We start from the raw sequence: 15,862 nt of genomic DNA on the forward strand, positions 1-15,862 counted from the left end.
GGTTGTGGGCTGGAGAGATAGCTCAGCAGTTAAGAGCACTGGCTGCTCTTGCAGAGGACCTGGGTTTGGTTCCCAGTACCCACATGGGAACAACCTTCTGTAACAAACAACCTTCTGTAGCTCCAGTTCGGGGACTCCAAAGCCCTCTCTACCTGCCTCAGGCATTGCATGACACAGGTACACTAACACATGTGCAGGCAATATACTCATACACATAAAATAAAAATAATAAGTAAAATATTTTTTAAAAAGTTACTAAGAGGATTTAAATGGATGTCAAGGGTCAATGACATGTCTCAGAGGGTAACAGCACTTGCCATATGAGCCTAACAACCTGAGTTATCAAACCCCAGAACCCACAGTGGAAGGAGAGACCAACTTCTGAACCTCCACATACCTGCACACATACAAACACCACACACACACACACACACACACACACACACATACACTATACACACATAAATACACAATTATCATCTTTTCCATTTTAAGCTGACAATTCAATAGTGTTGGGCAGCCCACTCTAGAACTTTTTTTATCTTGCAAAACTGAGCCTCTAGCTGGGCATAGTGGTTCATGCCTATAATTCCAGCACTTGGGAGAATGAGGCAAGAGGACCCTGTCTTTAAAAAAAAAAAAAAAAGACCCCAAACTACCTTAAGCAGTAAACTCACATTCTCTTCTCTCCCTGACACCTAGAAACACCTGTTTCTGCAAGTTTAACTATGGCAGACACATCACAAGTGTGGAACTATGCAGTGCTGGTCTTTAGTAACTGGTTTATTTCACTTAGCATACTGGCCTCAAGGTTTATTTATCCCTGTAGCATTTCTTCCTTTTGGAGGGGAATGGAGTCCTTTGTGAGACAGGGTCTCCTTGTAGCCCCAGCTGGCCTGGAACTCACTATGTAGACCAGGCTGGCCTTGAACTCACAGAGATCTGCCTGTCTCTGCCTCCCAAGTGCTGGGATTAAAGCATTTCCTTCCTTTTTAAAGCTGAACAAAAGCAATATTCCTCCATAAGCATGTACCATATTCTGTGTACCCATTCTTCAGTTAGTGGAAATTTGGGTTGGCCCCACCTTTTAGCATGTATGAGTAGTTTTTCTGTGGCCATGAGTGTATGAATGTCCCTTTAACATCTTGCTTTTAATTCTTTTGGGTATATACACAGAAGTCAAATTGCCAGATCCTTTGGTAGTTTTGTTTTCAGTTTTTTCTGAGAACCAACCAGAACTTTTCCACTGGTTGAATAATTTGCACTCTTTCCACTGACAATTTCTGCTTTATAAATGATCTTATTTTATTTGTTCGATTTTTCTGTGTTTCTTCATCAGCACTAGATTGGAAGCATCTCAAGGGCAGGAAGGAAATGCTTTCTTGAATTTTTTTTTTTACTCCAGTTTAGAAAAAAAGCACATGGTAAACAACAACAGTTTGAATTTCCTGTCTAAATTTAAGTTTTAGGTATCATCTATGGTCAGGTGACTAGAGGGAGACCATTACCTTAATAGCATCTGATGATGGTCCCCACATAAGACCCGTTCCAGATAATGACTGTTTTCTTAAGCAAATCAACAAATATAATTATTTTCAAACATTTTATTAGCCAATGGAGAAACACTCCTAAGATGACCAACACATACAAAGGACAATATGAGCAATCACTTAGACAAATAATAACCATCAAATCTCATTAGAAAATTACCGGAATTATGTATCTTCAATGGAACCTTCATTTTAGGCCTAATTTGACCATAGGAACATAATGCTGAGAGTTTCAGAGAGCAAATCTTTTACAGACAATAGTGTGAATGTAATCATTTCATATATTCCTTGAAATACAGTGTGGAATTGAGCATTTTCTGGGTTAGAATCAGAATTTCACATATTTCCATTAAGTTAAACATAAGGGTAAAATGGAGCGTATGCCAGTTAAAAATAAAAATATAAAGGCTGTTACAAAGAAATGGATACACTAACAGCATACATAGAGTAAGGAACCATCTCAGAAATCTTAAAAACATTAGGTAAAATGTCCATATTTGATGTAATAATGGCAGCGAATATAGAATAGTGACTTTTTTCCTGGTTTTTAGGTGGAGTATAAAGCTGACTACAACAGCTGGATGAAGGGCTGTGGCTGGGTGCCCTTTGGGTCCTTGGAGATGGAAAAAGCAAAGAGAGCCTCAGACATCCTTAATGAGGTATGGTCAGTGTTGTGTAGACACGGCTGCAAATGTGTCCTATTCAAACTCAAAGCCACAGGAAACAGCTTCTTTTCTGCTTCATTTTCTAATCATTGTTGCTGAAAAACTTAAAAACATGCACAAATAATCCAAGAAAATCAAATTACTTTTTTATATTACCCAAACTATTTATGCTAAGCATTCCAATATAAATAGTTGAACAATGTTATTTTCATGTCTTAAAACCATCTGCTTTAAATGTAATCCATGTAATTGTGTAGTTATTATCACAGTGATTTTTTTGTTTTTTGTTTTTTTTTTTTACTTTTTGGTTTGTTTTTTGGACGTGATCTAACTCTATAACCCAGGCTGGCCTGGAATTCATTATATAGCCTGGGCTGACCTTGAACTTGTTGTAATAAAGTTGCCGTAGCTTGAACTTGTGATAATAAGGTTGCCTTAGTATTGGGATTACAGGTATGAGCCACCACAGCCACTTCACAAATTAATTTTAAAATACTATTAATACTAAGAAATTTCCTATTTCCATCTTCACCCCAAGGCTTTGTTGATCTGCGTCTTCCCGTCTGTATGGTTTTACCTTTTTTTTCTTTTTTTTTTTTTTTTTTTTTTTTTTTTTTTTTGAGACAGTTTCCCTGTAGCCCCAGCTGGTGAACTCGTTATGTGGACCAGGCTGGCCAGAGATCCATCTGCATCTGCCTCTGCCTCCAGAGTGCTGGGATTAAAGGCGTGTACCACTACACCTGGCTAGTTTTATCTATTTTAGTAGCTTCTTTGTGATATGACTTTTAATATTTTATGCCTAAAATTCATGCCTTTATTTTCTTAATTGAGTAGTCAACCCTTGCAAGGATGCATGTTAATGGATGCTTCAGCTGTTGGTGGATATGTGGATTGTTTTCAAATTAGGGTGACTGCAATGTAGTTGTTATAGGAATCTTCTTCAAAGAATTGTGCCCAGTGTCATAGTCCTGGTGACTGTGAAGTAGTTTACAAATTACAATTCAGTCTTAGGGAAAAACAAATGTGCCTGTCCCTTCTCCACCAACGGCTGAAAACTTAACTGTTGTCTTGTGACTGTCACAGAGGAAGATAAAGGGCATGAAAGACAGTGGAGCTGAGTAAGGGTTGTCTACCACACTCAAGCCTGTGCTGGCCCTGTTATTTTGTGCGTGCTTTTGCTTGGTTTTGATGAAAGCCTTTGCCTTCTCAGAGATTTTTCAGAAAATGTCTTCCTGGTTTGGTGGTTTTCAGAAGTTTGAAGATGAGAAAGCGGTTGCTTTTTATGTAAAAGTGGAATGTGCAGTATGTCCCAAGGATGGTGACTGGGCAAATAGAGTAGACCGTAGCACAAGGATAGCTCTCAGTTCCCTAAGTGGACCACCTTCCCAAAGTCCCTCTTTCTTGCCTCTTCAGCACATCAGTGCCACCTATGTAAGAAGTCACAGTAAGGCTGGCCAAGCAGATGTGTTCTTTGCCTCACTGATTATCATTAGTTATTGCCCTACATCCTTAGCAATTCCTTCCTCAACTGGGAAAACTTCTTTACTGCAGTTGCTGATGAAGTGATAGGGAAATGGCATTCCTAAGAACTTCACAGTATCATGTAAAGACATCATAGCACTCAGGAGGCAGAGGCAGGAAGATCAGGAAGGAGTTCAAGACCATCCTCAGTTATATAGCACGTTTGAGACCAGCCTGAGATACGTTAGACCATGACTTTTAAAAAAAGATAGCCCAAATTTTCTTGCTTGCTTTCTGTTACCCCTTCAAAGACATCTGTGATGTTTCTAGACCCAGCATAATAGAAAGGCCTTCTTTCATACCATGAACAAGAAATTCAGGGGGTATAAATATGGCTCCAGAGATCTGTGCTGTTCTCTTGCCCCAGATCATCCATGAAGATGCTGATTCTAAAACATCATTTCTATATTGTACTCATTCCTCATCTAAGGTGATCAGGACTCCAGTAGTTTTGCCTTTTAAAATTGGCAAACCCCCTGTCTTTATAAAGTAAATGCCAAGGATTTCAATATGTTAGCCTTCAGTGAAAAGTAATTAAATACTCTTTTTGATTCTCCAAACAGAAAAAGTACCGCCAACATCCAGATACACTCAAGTTTACCTCAATTGAAGATGCTCCCATTATTGTACAGTCTAAAATTAACCAAGCCCAAAGGAGTGATGTAAGTGCCCATCCTGTGTGTATTTTAGTAACTGATCACTAACATGAAGGTATCTATATGAAAATACACTGATCGACTGCAGCTATTTTACCACCTGAAGAGCCTCATGTGAGTTGTTAATTCCTCCAGCTGTTTTTTAATGATGCACACTGAATTATACCTTTAGGATACTCCATATACTATACTGGCTGTCCTGTCAGTCACTGAGGGAAAGCTCCCCAAGGGAAAGGGGAGAGGGCTTTCTCCCAATGACATTACAAGCTTTCTCTAGGAACGATCAGAGAGAATGGATATAGGTACTGTACCACATGGCGATTATATTTAAAGACAAAAATCATACAGTTAAAACCACCTGTAAAATCCCTTTAATCTACCACAAAGTCTGATATACTATGTTAACTTGTCCGGGCCCAGGAAAGTGCCCACAGGTTAGCATTTCTGTCAGGTCACTTCCCTTGGCTGAGGTCTACAAGGCATACCTACCTAGAGCCAGCGATTCCTAGTGTATGCCCTAGGATGTTGGCCAAGAAATGAGCCAGCACTGAGATAGGACCCCATAGTACTGCATGTGTGACCCGGAATGTCTGCAGGTATTTGCAGATGACTATGGGGACTACCCAGAGAATATCTTTCCTAACGTCACCTTATGAAATTTGTTCCACCCTGAAATTATTTTCCTGTGCCATAAAATGTTTCTCTATAGCTTGTTGATAACACTTTTTCTCTCATAGATCGCTTACAAAGCCAAAGGAGAGGAAATTCTGCACAAATACAGCCTGCCAGCAGATCTGCCCCAGTTCATCCAGGCTAAAGTTAATGCTTACAACATCAGTGAGGTGCGTGTGCACACCGCTGTCCTGAGTGCTCAGCCTTTACTAACTGGCCTTGGAGTCCTAAAGTGACATTTCTCTTTCAGAAAGTGTACAAAGCTGACTTGAAAGATTTGAGCAAGAAGGGCTATGACCTGAAAATTGACGCAATTCCCATCAAAACTGCCAAAGCTGCCCGGCAGGCAGCAAGTGACGTAAGTCCAGCTGTGGTCACATGTGTAACCAGCAAACATGGAGCCTGGCAGTTTACCCAGAAGTCTCTGTGTGCACTGTTCCTGACTGGAAACTATTCTGGAAAGAGTTTCCTAAAGAGGTCTGAGTTTTCTTGGAGGACGGGATTAGTATAGCCTTCCATTTCTTCTCTTTGATAAATCAGAAACCAAGAAGAAATTGACTTTTAAGTCCTAATAGCCTCTGGGTAGGAAAATTTTATCTTTAGTGTTTCTTAATTCATGTGATTTTTTTTCTTCTTTTTTCCCTTTATTATATCTATCTTCCTTAAAAATTCCAAGGGTAACTTCTGAATGAAATGCATGAATGTAAATAGAATAAGTCTTTAAAAATGACGACAAATATAGTTCTCCTGTCCAGATTTCACTGACCTTTCTCTGTGGGTGTTTTCCTCTAGCCACCCTATCCCCCATATTCCACAGGGTTCTCTGATGGGCTTTGACTTCCCAGAGTCCTCTGTAGGTTTCCCCAAGAAATCCCAGCCCTTATTCAAAACCAAATGATGTTCAAACATGACTAGTTCTACATTGTCCTTTTAATACCCAAAGGATGCAGGAAATTCCTTTTACTTCTAAAAGACTTCAGTTAGTCAAATTATCAGTTACTTGGGGCCTTGACACCACAGTGTTATTGGCGAAGACTGTGAATTTTTTTTTCATAATTCTTTCCCAGTGTCTAAGTGGAAAGGAACAGTGTAGAAAAACAGTTTGTCACTGACATGAATTGTGATGGCATTTCCACCCCAGCCTCTTTGAGTGGGTAGAAGAAGCCATAGACACTCAAACAGGTTCTAAATGGTATTTTATTTTACCACTCTGCAGATGAGGTGGCCCTTTCTATCCTCAGATACCTAGCATGGACCAAAAAGCTTTTAAAAGTTACACCTGTCCTAAACATGTACCGACTTTCATCTTGTCAGTATCCCCTAAATAATGCATAACAACTATTTATATAGAGTTGGTATTTTATTAGCTATTATAAGTACTCTAGAGATAATTTGAAGTATATAAGAGAGAATGTGTGTGGGTTACACACAAGTATTGTGCCTCATTTGAGGGACTAGAGCATGGGTGGGTTTTGATGTCTGCAGATGGTGAGGAGTCCTGGAACAAAACCCCTGGGTATTGACATATAGAAAATTCTGGGAAGCTCAGTTACTTCAAATAATGGCCACATTGTTCAGTAAAATCTTCAAAGCAACATTTTAAAATATGTCCACCTTCTTTTCCAATAGGTTCATTACAAAAAAGATTATGAAAAAGCTAAAGGGAAAATCGTTGGCTTCCAAAGTCTCCAAGATGATCCTAAACTGGTTCATTATATGAATGTGGCAAAGATACAGTCAGACCGGGAGTATAAAAAGGACTTTGAAAAGACAAAGACAAAATACAACATACCTCACGATATGTTTGACGTGGTAGCTGCTAAGAAGGCACAGGATGTGATCAGCAATACGAACTACAGACACTCTCTCCACCACTACACCTACTTGCCGGATGCCATAGACCTGGAGCTGTCCAAGAACATGATGCATATACAGAGTGACGTAAGTGCTGTGACTCCCAGGGGACCACCCTCCTCAGTTGCAAATCCGGCCTGAGCCTTCACCCCTTTCCCTCCCACTTTAGAATGCCTACAAGGAAGACTACAACACCTGGATGAAAGGCATTGGCTGGATACCCATCGGCAGCCTGGACCAAGAAAAAGTGAAAAAGGCAGGTGATGCCCTGAGCGAGAAGAAGTACAGGCAGCATCCAGACACCCTCAAGTTCACCAGCATCGTGGACTCCCCCGTGATGGTGCAGGCAAAGCAGAACACGCAGCAAGTCAGCGACGTGAGTACAACAGAAGAGAGGGTGCAGAGGGAAAGCTCTTTATGAGAGAAGCACCAGCCGAACACCTTTATTAAGAGCCAGTGCCTTTTCATTCTGATATATTATTCTGTGCATTTTAATTTCAAAAGAAAATTATAGTTTGTAGCTTGGGCACTAGCTTTTTTAAAACTTTCTAAAACTTTTCTTTCATTAAAAGACTATGTTATTGGATACATTTGGCAGGTACAGAAAGTACTATTCCATACTATACATATAAAGAATTTAAGCTGAAATCACAGAGAATTGTAAAAATCCATTAGATTTAATTCTATATAAAGTTCCCTCCTTTGCTCTTCACATACAAAAATTAACACAAGAAAATAATACAAATGAGTATATCATTTTGTTTTTCAGGATTCACACACGGACATTTTAAGTTAAGTCTTGATGAAAAATTAGTTACCTGCCTCTTTGTGGACAGGGTATAAACTCTGACTCAACTCACAACTTCTAAAGAGAATTTGGGTATATAGAATCGCTCACTCATTAAGTCATTGAATATTTTGAACAATGACTTTGGGCTCGGCATTGTATTTTGTGCTGACAGCATAAAGACAAAATAGATGGAGGTTAATGAGGCACAGGAATTAATAGGAAAATAGGACAGGCGCATAAGAGAAAGGTGCAGCTATAAACAGAGATGAGCCCTGTAGGTGAGGCATGCACTAAGAAAGTAGAAGGGAAGTAGATAACTGCTGAAGAGTTTCCCTAGCAAAGGAGAAGATGACAGAAAGAACACTGTAAGGCAGTAAGAAGGAACAGTGTCCTCCCAGTAAAGTGGAAGGATAGGAGAGAGAGAGGCCAGAATATAACCTGATTGGGCAGGGAGTCAGGGAGGAGTCTTGTAATGCAAATTTGTAGTTTAAGCATTATGGGGTAGCTAATGGGAAATGTTATACATGAAGTTCTATTATTGGGTCTGTGTTTTAAAAAATAAGTCTGGTAAAAATGTCTGGAGCCTGGGAAGAGGAGAGGCTGGAAGCAGGAAGTGGACTTGTGTTGGGAAGACTTTGTGGACATTACTGCTGCAAAAGAAAGAAACAGTAAGAAGGAAAATGTGGATTTTGTCGATGTTTAGATGCTGTTTCTAAAGGCAATACGAAATCAATGATTGGGACTGGAGAGATTGCTCAGCGGTTAGGAGCACTGACTGTTCTTCCAGAGAACCTGGGTTCAGTTCCCAGCACCCACATGGCAGCTAAAAAAATATCCAGAACTCCAGTTCCAGGGGATATGATGCCCTCTTCTGGCCTCTCTGGTTTTTGCATGTATGGGTGTGATTACATACACTCAGGCAAAATGCTTATTATACACATCACATAAAAAATAAATAAATAAAATTTTAAAAGAAATAATTATTTTGGAATTAATTTAGACAGCAATCATCTTAGGTTTTACTTGTAGTACCTACACATGACTCTATATGAGACATTTCCCTTAGTCTCTGCTGGGAAATGGGAGAAATATACAGCCAATAAATTAGAAGTAGAATATCTGCCTGTAATCCTCACTCTATTTTAGTTTCAGAAATTAAGCAATTCACTCATTTTCTGTTACAAAGAGGAGAAAACAGTGAGATCTCTACGTTACATTGGATGTCTTTTAGTGAGAATAGCAGTCATCACTTTTAAATGAACAAAAAAAGGCAAATCTTTTGAATATGCTTCTCTACTGCTGTGATAAAACACAATGACCAAAACCAGCTGGAGGAAGAAAGGATTTGTTTGGTGTCAGGTCCCCATCACAGTTTATCATGGAGGGAAGCCAGGGCAGGACCTTAAGCAGGGCAGGAACCTGGAGGCAGGGAGCTGAAGGAGACCACAGAGGAACACTGCTTACGGGCTTTCCCCTTTGGCCTGTGCTCAGCCTGCTTTCTTATACAACCCAAGACAGCCTGCCCAGCGGTGGCACTATTCACAGTGTGCTGGCCCTTCCCACATCACTCAACAGTGAAGGAAATGCCTCACAGACATGTCCACAGGCCAATCCAGTAGAGGAAATTCCTCAGTCGAGAGTCTTTCTTCCCAGGTGTGTCAAGTTGACAACTGAAACTGTCCAGCACAGCTAGAAATAACTCCTTTAATCATGTAATTAATGGTTTTCCCTTTCTGCATGGTGTGAAAGGCATTTTTTTTTGTGCCTATGTATTGCAGATCTTATACAAAGCTAAAGGAGAAGATGTGAAGCATAAATACACTCTGAATCCTGATCTTCCACAGTTTCTCCAGGCCAAGTGCAATGCTTATAATATAAGTGATGTGAGTAGTGTCTGTTGGAGTGTGAAACCTAGATATGGCAGTAAAATAATAGAGCCTTAGAGGTAAAAGGCATCCTGATAATGATTTAAGTCAGTTTCTCACATAGCCTTCAGTGAAGCATGTCTCATGGTGATGGTCTCCTCTTGCCTCTCGAGTTGATCCTCGGTATGTAAGGACGGCTCCATGGGTATAGCTTTCTTATGTGGAATTTACTTCCTATTTCCCCAAAACTTCTACTTAGTTTGCACAGGGGACGGGAATTATTCTCTTCTAGGGGAAAAAAGAGAATAAGTGAAATCCTTAGTCATTGATCTACTTGTTGCAACAACCCTAAAATTCATAAAGCTGGCCACCAGTTCTTCTCTTGGCTGTCCTTTCACAAGACTGGATAGCTTTGTTTTCTCCGGTGTCAGGGTTTCCACAGCCTTTATTACTCTCCTCTGCATTCACTTGGTTTTTCACCATCTTCCCTATGTGCCAAAGCCAGATTTGGGGGAATAATTGGTACAGAGACCCATGATTTCAAGCTAGACACAAAGCATGGCCTTTTGCTAATACCTCTTTCTAGAAGAGCACGTGTGGCCAATATTCAATACTTTACCTTACATATGTGAGAAAACCAGTCCATCCCAGTGCTTGAGGAACTTCTTAAGCTAATCAGTACATAGCATGCTGACATGCTTTGCCTTTCCATTCCAGGTCTGTTACAAACGGGACTGGCATGATTTAATAGCCAAGGGCAACAATGTCCTGGAGGATGCAATTCCCATCACAGCAGCCAAGTCATCAAGAAACATCGCCAGTGATGTGAGTAAAAAAAAAAAAAAATAGGTGAAATTTGAATGACTTCATTTATGGAAAGTAATCAAATATGTGTTTGTTTAAGGAGATGTGTCACTGAAAATAATATGTTAAATTAATGGCATTCAAATTTGCCACAGAGTGTTATTTTGAAAACCTGGCACCTTCTCAACATTGTTGTGATTCTTTTCAGTTGACCCCACTTGGTAGCAATGTCACAAGTCTGACAGTGGCTTTCTCTTCCAATTCACAGCCCAAATTACCTTTGCTGACACATTTCCCCAATGGGATGTTTTTAGGGAACATCCTGAATGACAGTAACATGTTAAGTTCAAGCAACTGTCTGCATAACAATTATATTGAAAAACTGAGAAGGGTTATATATGTGTACATATTTTATGAGCCAAACAGGACTCCCCCCTCTCTTTTGAGGATATAATCTTGATTCATTCAGGCAAATTGATGCCCATTTAATTTCCATCAAGAGTCATATACAGGATTAGGAAAGTCCACATCCCCGCAAAGCTAAAGGACATTAGTCTTATATTTGAAAGAGTGAAAATTAGGTTGATTTTGAAAACAGTTCTATTTAAAAATCATCTGTAGGAGTCAAGGAAAGGGGAAAAACTTGTTGAATTTATCATGGGACTCCCTTGGAATCCCAGCAGACTTTAAAGTGATTTTGCTATGAATTTCCTGGAACACAGGTGTGGTTTGTGTTTCTTAAACAATCATCCAGAAAGTTGAAATGTTCTGAGTGTTTTTGTGTATGAATAACATTCTTGTACTAGTGTTATCAGTCCTAGGACTTGGCTAACCAAGTTCTGTCTCCACAGTATAAATACAGAGAAGCCTACGAGAAGTCAAAGGGAAAGCATATTGGCTTTAGAAGCCTCCAGGATGACCCCAAGCTGGTCCACTACATGAATGTGGCAAAGTTACAGTCTGATCGTGAATATAAGAAGAACTACGAGAATACTAAAACCAGCTACCATACCCCTGGGGACATGGTTAGCATCACGGCTGCAAGGATGGCCCAGGATGTGGCCACCAATGTCAACTACAAACAGCCATTGCATCACTACACATACCTTCCTGATGCCTTGAGTCTTGAACACACAAGGAATGTTAATCAAATTCAGAGTGATGTAAGTATGTGTTACAGACTCAAAGACATTTGACCTTAAAGGATGCTCATCTGTCTACTTTAGTAGACCTCAAGAGGCAATAATATATTTGAAAACTGCACTTTAGAATAAGCAACATTTGTTCAAAAGCATGGTAGACAAGCTACATTATTTGTCTGGCTTTCTATGCTTATGTCATAACCATCAACATTGTTTTTGTTAACTTATGGATGAAAGATGAGACCACATTCCACTAATGACCTAGGCACCTTGATTCTCATCAGAGGTGCTCCTGTGGGCATACCTCTGTGGTAATGGTTGTATAGTGCAAAATAGAATTCCCAGTGCTTTCTGAATCCAGGAAAGTTTTTTTTTCTTTTTTTAGACTCAAGGTTACACTGTCATCCATGTAAATCTATGTATTGAGTCATAGCAAATGAACTGGGAAGTCTCTGTACTTGCAGCATGATTCATGAAGAGCTGCATAGGGAGGTGTTTGACATTCAGGATATTTCTTTCTGCAGGAGAAGAAATGGCATTCATTTATTTGGCTGTCAGTGAAAATCTCTCTACCCATCTGAGATCAGGGATAACCTGGGTGGACAGCATGAGTAAAACTCAAACTTTCGAAGTCTTCAGTGAAATCAAAAGGAAAGCCCAATTTATTGTCAAGAGAGACAAAAACAATTTCATGATATCCATGGAAATATATGACCTAGATTCCTTCTGTGTTGTATAATGCACTCTAGCAGCAGCAGAACAGCTTTTTCTCATTACCCAGTTCCCGGTAATAAGCTGAGTGACAGGCAGACATGAGTGCAGGGAAAATAATTGCTGTTCATTTCTCTTGGGTATAGTTGCAGACCCCAGAGACTTGGTTGAGTATTCCGTAGGACACCGCCTCACACATGAGCTTCCTGTTTTGCAGAATGCCTATAAGGACGAGTACAATAGCTTCTTCAAGGGCATTGGATGGATCCCTATTGGCTCCCTGGAGGTCGAGAAGGCCAAGAAAGCGGGGGATGCATTAAATGAGAGGAAGTATCGACAGCACCCAGACACCATCAAGTTCACAAGCGTGCCTGACTCCATGGGCATGGTTTTGGCCCAGCAGAACACGAAGCAGCTGAGCGATGTAAGTGTTTCTCTTCAAAAGGTCTAGTCTGTAAATAACCCCATGACCAAGCCACCCCACCAGGCTTCTTCACTCAGTGTGTGAGGATGCATCTGTGTTACCACACAGAGGTGTAAGAGATAGACTTTACTTCTGAAACAGCTTTGAACTTGAACACAGGGAAAACATGTAGATAAAAGGGGTTTGTTCCAGATTTGCTATGTTTTCCAAACATAAAATGTCAGTATCCATAAGTCAAATCTGCACATTGTATGCATGGACCTCCAGTGTTGCCATTGTCATCTTCAACTGCAAATCTACTTATTGGTCTGAGTTGCAGTAGTTCTTCCTAGGCACACAGAAGAATGTCATCATGTCCTAATCCCCTTGCATAAGAACTCGTTGTTCTGAGAGGTGCTGTAAAATAAGTCCCCAAGGGAGGAGATAAGCAGATGATTTGTAATCATCCTGGGTCTCATTTCTCCATCCAAGGCCTTTTTCTTTCAATTGAAGCTAATTACGATGCTCAGTGCCTCACATCACTTAGTAATTTCTGAGTTCTGTTAAAATGCCTCCATCAGCAAAAGAAACAAATAAAAAAATAGAGATTTTTTTTTGCTCTAGCCTCATGTTTTAGAAATTGGCAAATACTTAGCTTATCTTGGACCCAAGGGCTATCTGTGGGTTTTATTTCGCAGGGTGGTCTCTGCTCTTGTTGCTCTTAAGCAACTGCAGTTGCTTAAGAATTTATCTTATTTTAGTTATCATAAATGCCAGGGATTCTTTTGACTTCCTTGATATTCAGGAAGGTGTCACTTCTCAATGTGTTCAGTTAGCTAGGAAAACTGTACTCACTGTGTTAAGTCTTCTCCATCCCAATAAATGCCATTAATAAACATATACCTAAATACTGAAATCAGAAACCTAGAGGTCACCTTTAACACACCCTTGTCTCCCCACACCACCCACCCCCACGCAGAATCTCTGCTAAATCAGGGTCGTAAATAGCTTACTGGAGTACTTGTCTTTGAATTGTCACAGCCCTAGTTCTGGCTTCCTTGTCTCACATGTGGATGACTGCCCTGACTTGTGGACTCCCTGCCTGGGGTCTCAAATGAATCAAATCCCATCTTCATATATGTAAAAAACCCTCTTGGGACTTCTCCTTGAACTTAAAATTCAAAGTCATTAAATTGGGTGAAGAGATCTCCACTCTATGGCCTGCTCCCCCAGCTGTCTAATCCTACTTTTTGGGGGGGGCTTCTTTTTGAGACAGGGTCTCCCTGTAACCCCCACTGGCCTGTAACTCACTATATAGACCAGGTTGGCCTTGAACACACAGCGATCCGCCTACTTCTGCCTCCGGAGTGCTGGGATTAAAGGTGTGTGCCACCACGCCACCCAGCTCTAATCCCACTTTCTACAGGGTGTCAGGATGCTCTGCACCCCTCAGAGTGGCCAGGCCATTTCCAGCTTTGGGATCTGAATGCTGTTCTGCCCAGAACTCTCCCCTTTGTCCAAGTCTGAACACATATGCTACTTCTACCTTCGTAACTGTCCAGGTTCCTCTGTTGCTGCTGTTCTGTTACAACATACCTCAAGTTTTTTCCATAGTTTCTAGTTCACATGATTAACATCTGCCTCCTCTATTAGACTGTAAGCTCTAAGAGGACAGTTCTGCCTTTTTCAACACTTTAAACACAAGATGTATCACTCTGCCTGGTGGAATGAGGACATGAATATCCTACCAGAGTCTCCTGCCTGTGATGTCGAACACATTTGTCTTGTGTGTGGAAAACAGCAATGATAGCCTTCCCTTTTAAAGGCTGGGTACCTGATGCAACTCACACTGTGTCAGCTCATGACATTTGCATGCTTCTTCCTTTCTTTGCAGTTGAACTACAAGGTAGAGGGGGAGAAACTGAAGCATAAATACACGATGGACCCTGAATTGCCTCAGTTCATTCAAGCCAAAGTCAATGCCATCAACATGAGTGACGTGAGTATTTGACTTGATGTCAGTCTAATATTGCTTCAGCCCACATCCCTTTCCCAGTCCTGGGTAACTCCTGCGCTGAGTAGTTCAAGGAGAACAAGCTAAATGTAGACCCTTTGAGTCTCCAGATGGGGCCCTTAAGCAACACGAGACCAGAAGTCACTGTAAAATTTTGCTTAATGTGTATTCTTTCAAACTATGGGCTGTGACTCATTAGTAGATGGTAAAACCAGCTTAGAAAATTTTGTGTCGCTGTTTTGAAAGCATCAAACAAAACAAGATGGGCAAGACTGGAATGCACAAGTGTGATGGTCCATGGCAGTGGGAAGCTCTGCTTCACGAATTCTAGGTCAACTGTTTATTAAGACTTCCAAAAGAGTTCACTTTACTTCTATAATTCTGTTTTGTTTTGCTTCGTTTTTTAACTCAGCTAGCTCTTGGATAGTCTAGGGATATAATTGAAGACTTACGTTTAAATCCAAACAAACAAACAAACAGTGCATGCCAGGAACTGGAGACATTGGACACTAGGTTGAAGAATGGAGAGTTTGAGCCCCAGCCCAGGCAGCACAATGGGACCGCATCTCAAAAATAAAGTTAAATAAGCAAAAAAGTAACTAAATCCATGTTATGCACTATCTCCTTTTAAAGAAAATGTTGGTACATTCTAATTTAAAAATATAACTAAACCTGGAAAAAACTGTTCATTTCTTAGAGATGGTTTACTTAAAAAAAAAAAGTTCAGTCATTCTTCCTAATATTTTAGGCAGTTTTATCTTTAAATGTGAATTCTTTGGTAATTATTTCTATGTTTTTGATTCATTTAAAATTTTTACTAATTTTTAACTTTTTATTTATTATTTTTATTTTATGTGTCTGAGTGTATTGCCTGCATGTATGTAAGTGCACCTGTGTCATGCAATGCCCCTGGAGGTCAGGAGAGAGTATCAGATTCCCCTCGAGCTGTAAGATGGTTATTAGCTGCCATGTGGGTGCTGGGAACTGAACCCAGGTCCTTTGTAAGAGTAGCCAGTGCTCCTAACTGCTGAGCCATCTCTCCAGCCCCTCACTGATTTTTAATACTGAAGCATTAAAATGCTTAAAGCTGCCTGAGTGACACTGTATCTGAATTTTTAAATCTTGATGTCAATAAATTTCTATAACTTTGAAATGCTTTATTATGAAAGAAAACTTTATTGTATTACATTTTATTATAAGCAAGTTGAAACCACA

General features: G+C 40.2%; 1 protein-coding gene across 1 annotated transcript in view; it reads left to right on the top strand.

Moving 5' to 3' along the window:
* LOC103738124 (nebulin) overlaps positions 1-15,862 on the top strand; it is a gene marked incomplete at its 3' end in the record, with an annotated part of 99,207 nt that overhangs the window by 42,461 nt on the left and 40,884 nt on the right. The window contains 11 exon segments of the mRNA XM_008837955.2: positions 2,102-2,209; positions 4,300-4,398; positions 5,130-5,234; positions 5,315-5,422; positions 6,694-7,005; positions 7,088-7,294; positions 9,487-9,591; positions 10,291-10,398; positions 11,229-11,540; positions 12,448-12,654; positions 14,528-14,632. Of these exon segments, the coding sequence (XP_008836177.2) occupies positions 2,102-2,209; positions 4,300-4,398; positions 5,130-5,234; positions 5,315-5,422; positions 6,694-7,005; positions 7,088-7,294; positions 9,487-9,591; positions 10,291-10,398; positions 11,229-11,540; positions 12,448-12,654; positions 14,528-14,632 (1,776 nt within the window).

The sequence above is a fragment of the Nannospalax galili genome, unplaced genomic scaffold (assembly GCF_000622305.1).
Source record: "Nannospalax galili isolate Female #2095 unplaced genomic scaffold, S.galili_v1.0 scaffold499, whole genome shotgun sequence".
NCBI lineage: Eukaryota > Metazoa > Chordata > Mammalia > Rodentia > Spalacidae > Nannospalax > Nannospalax galili.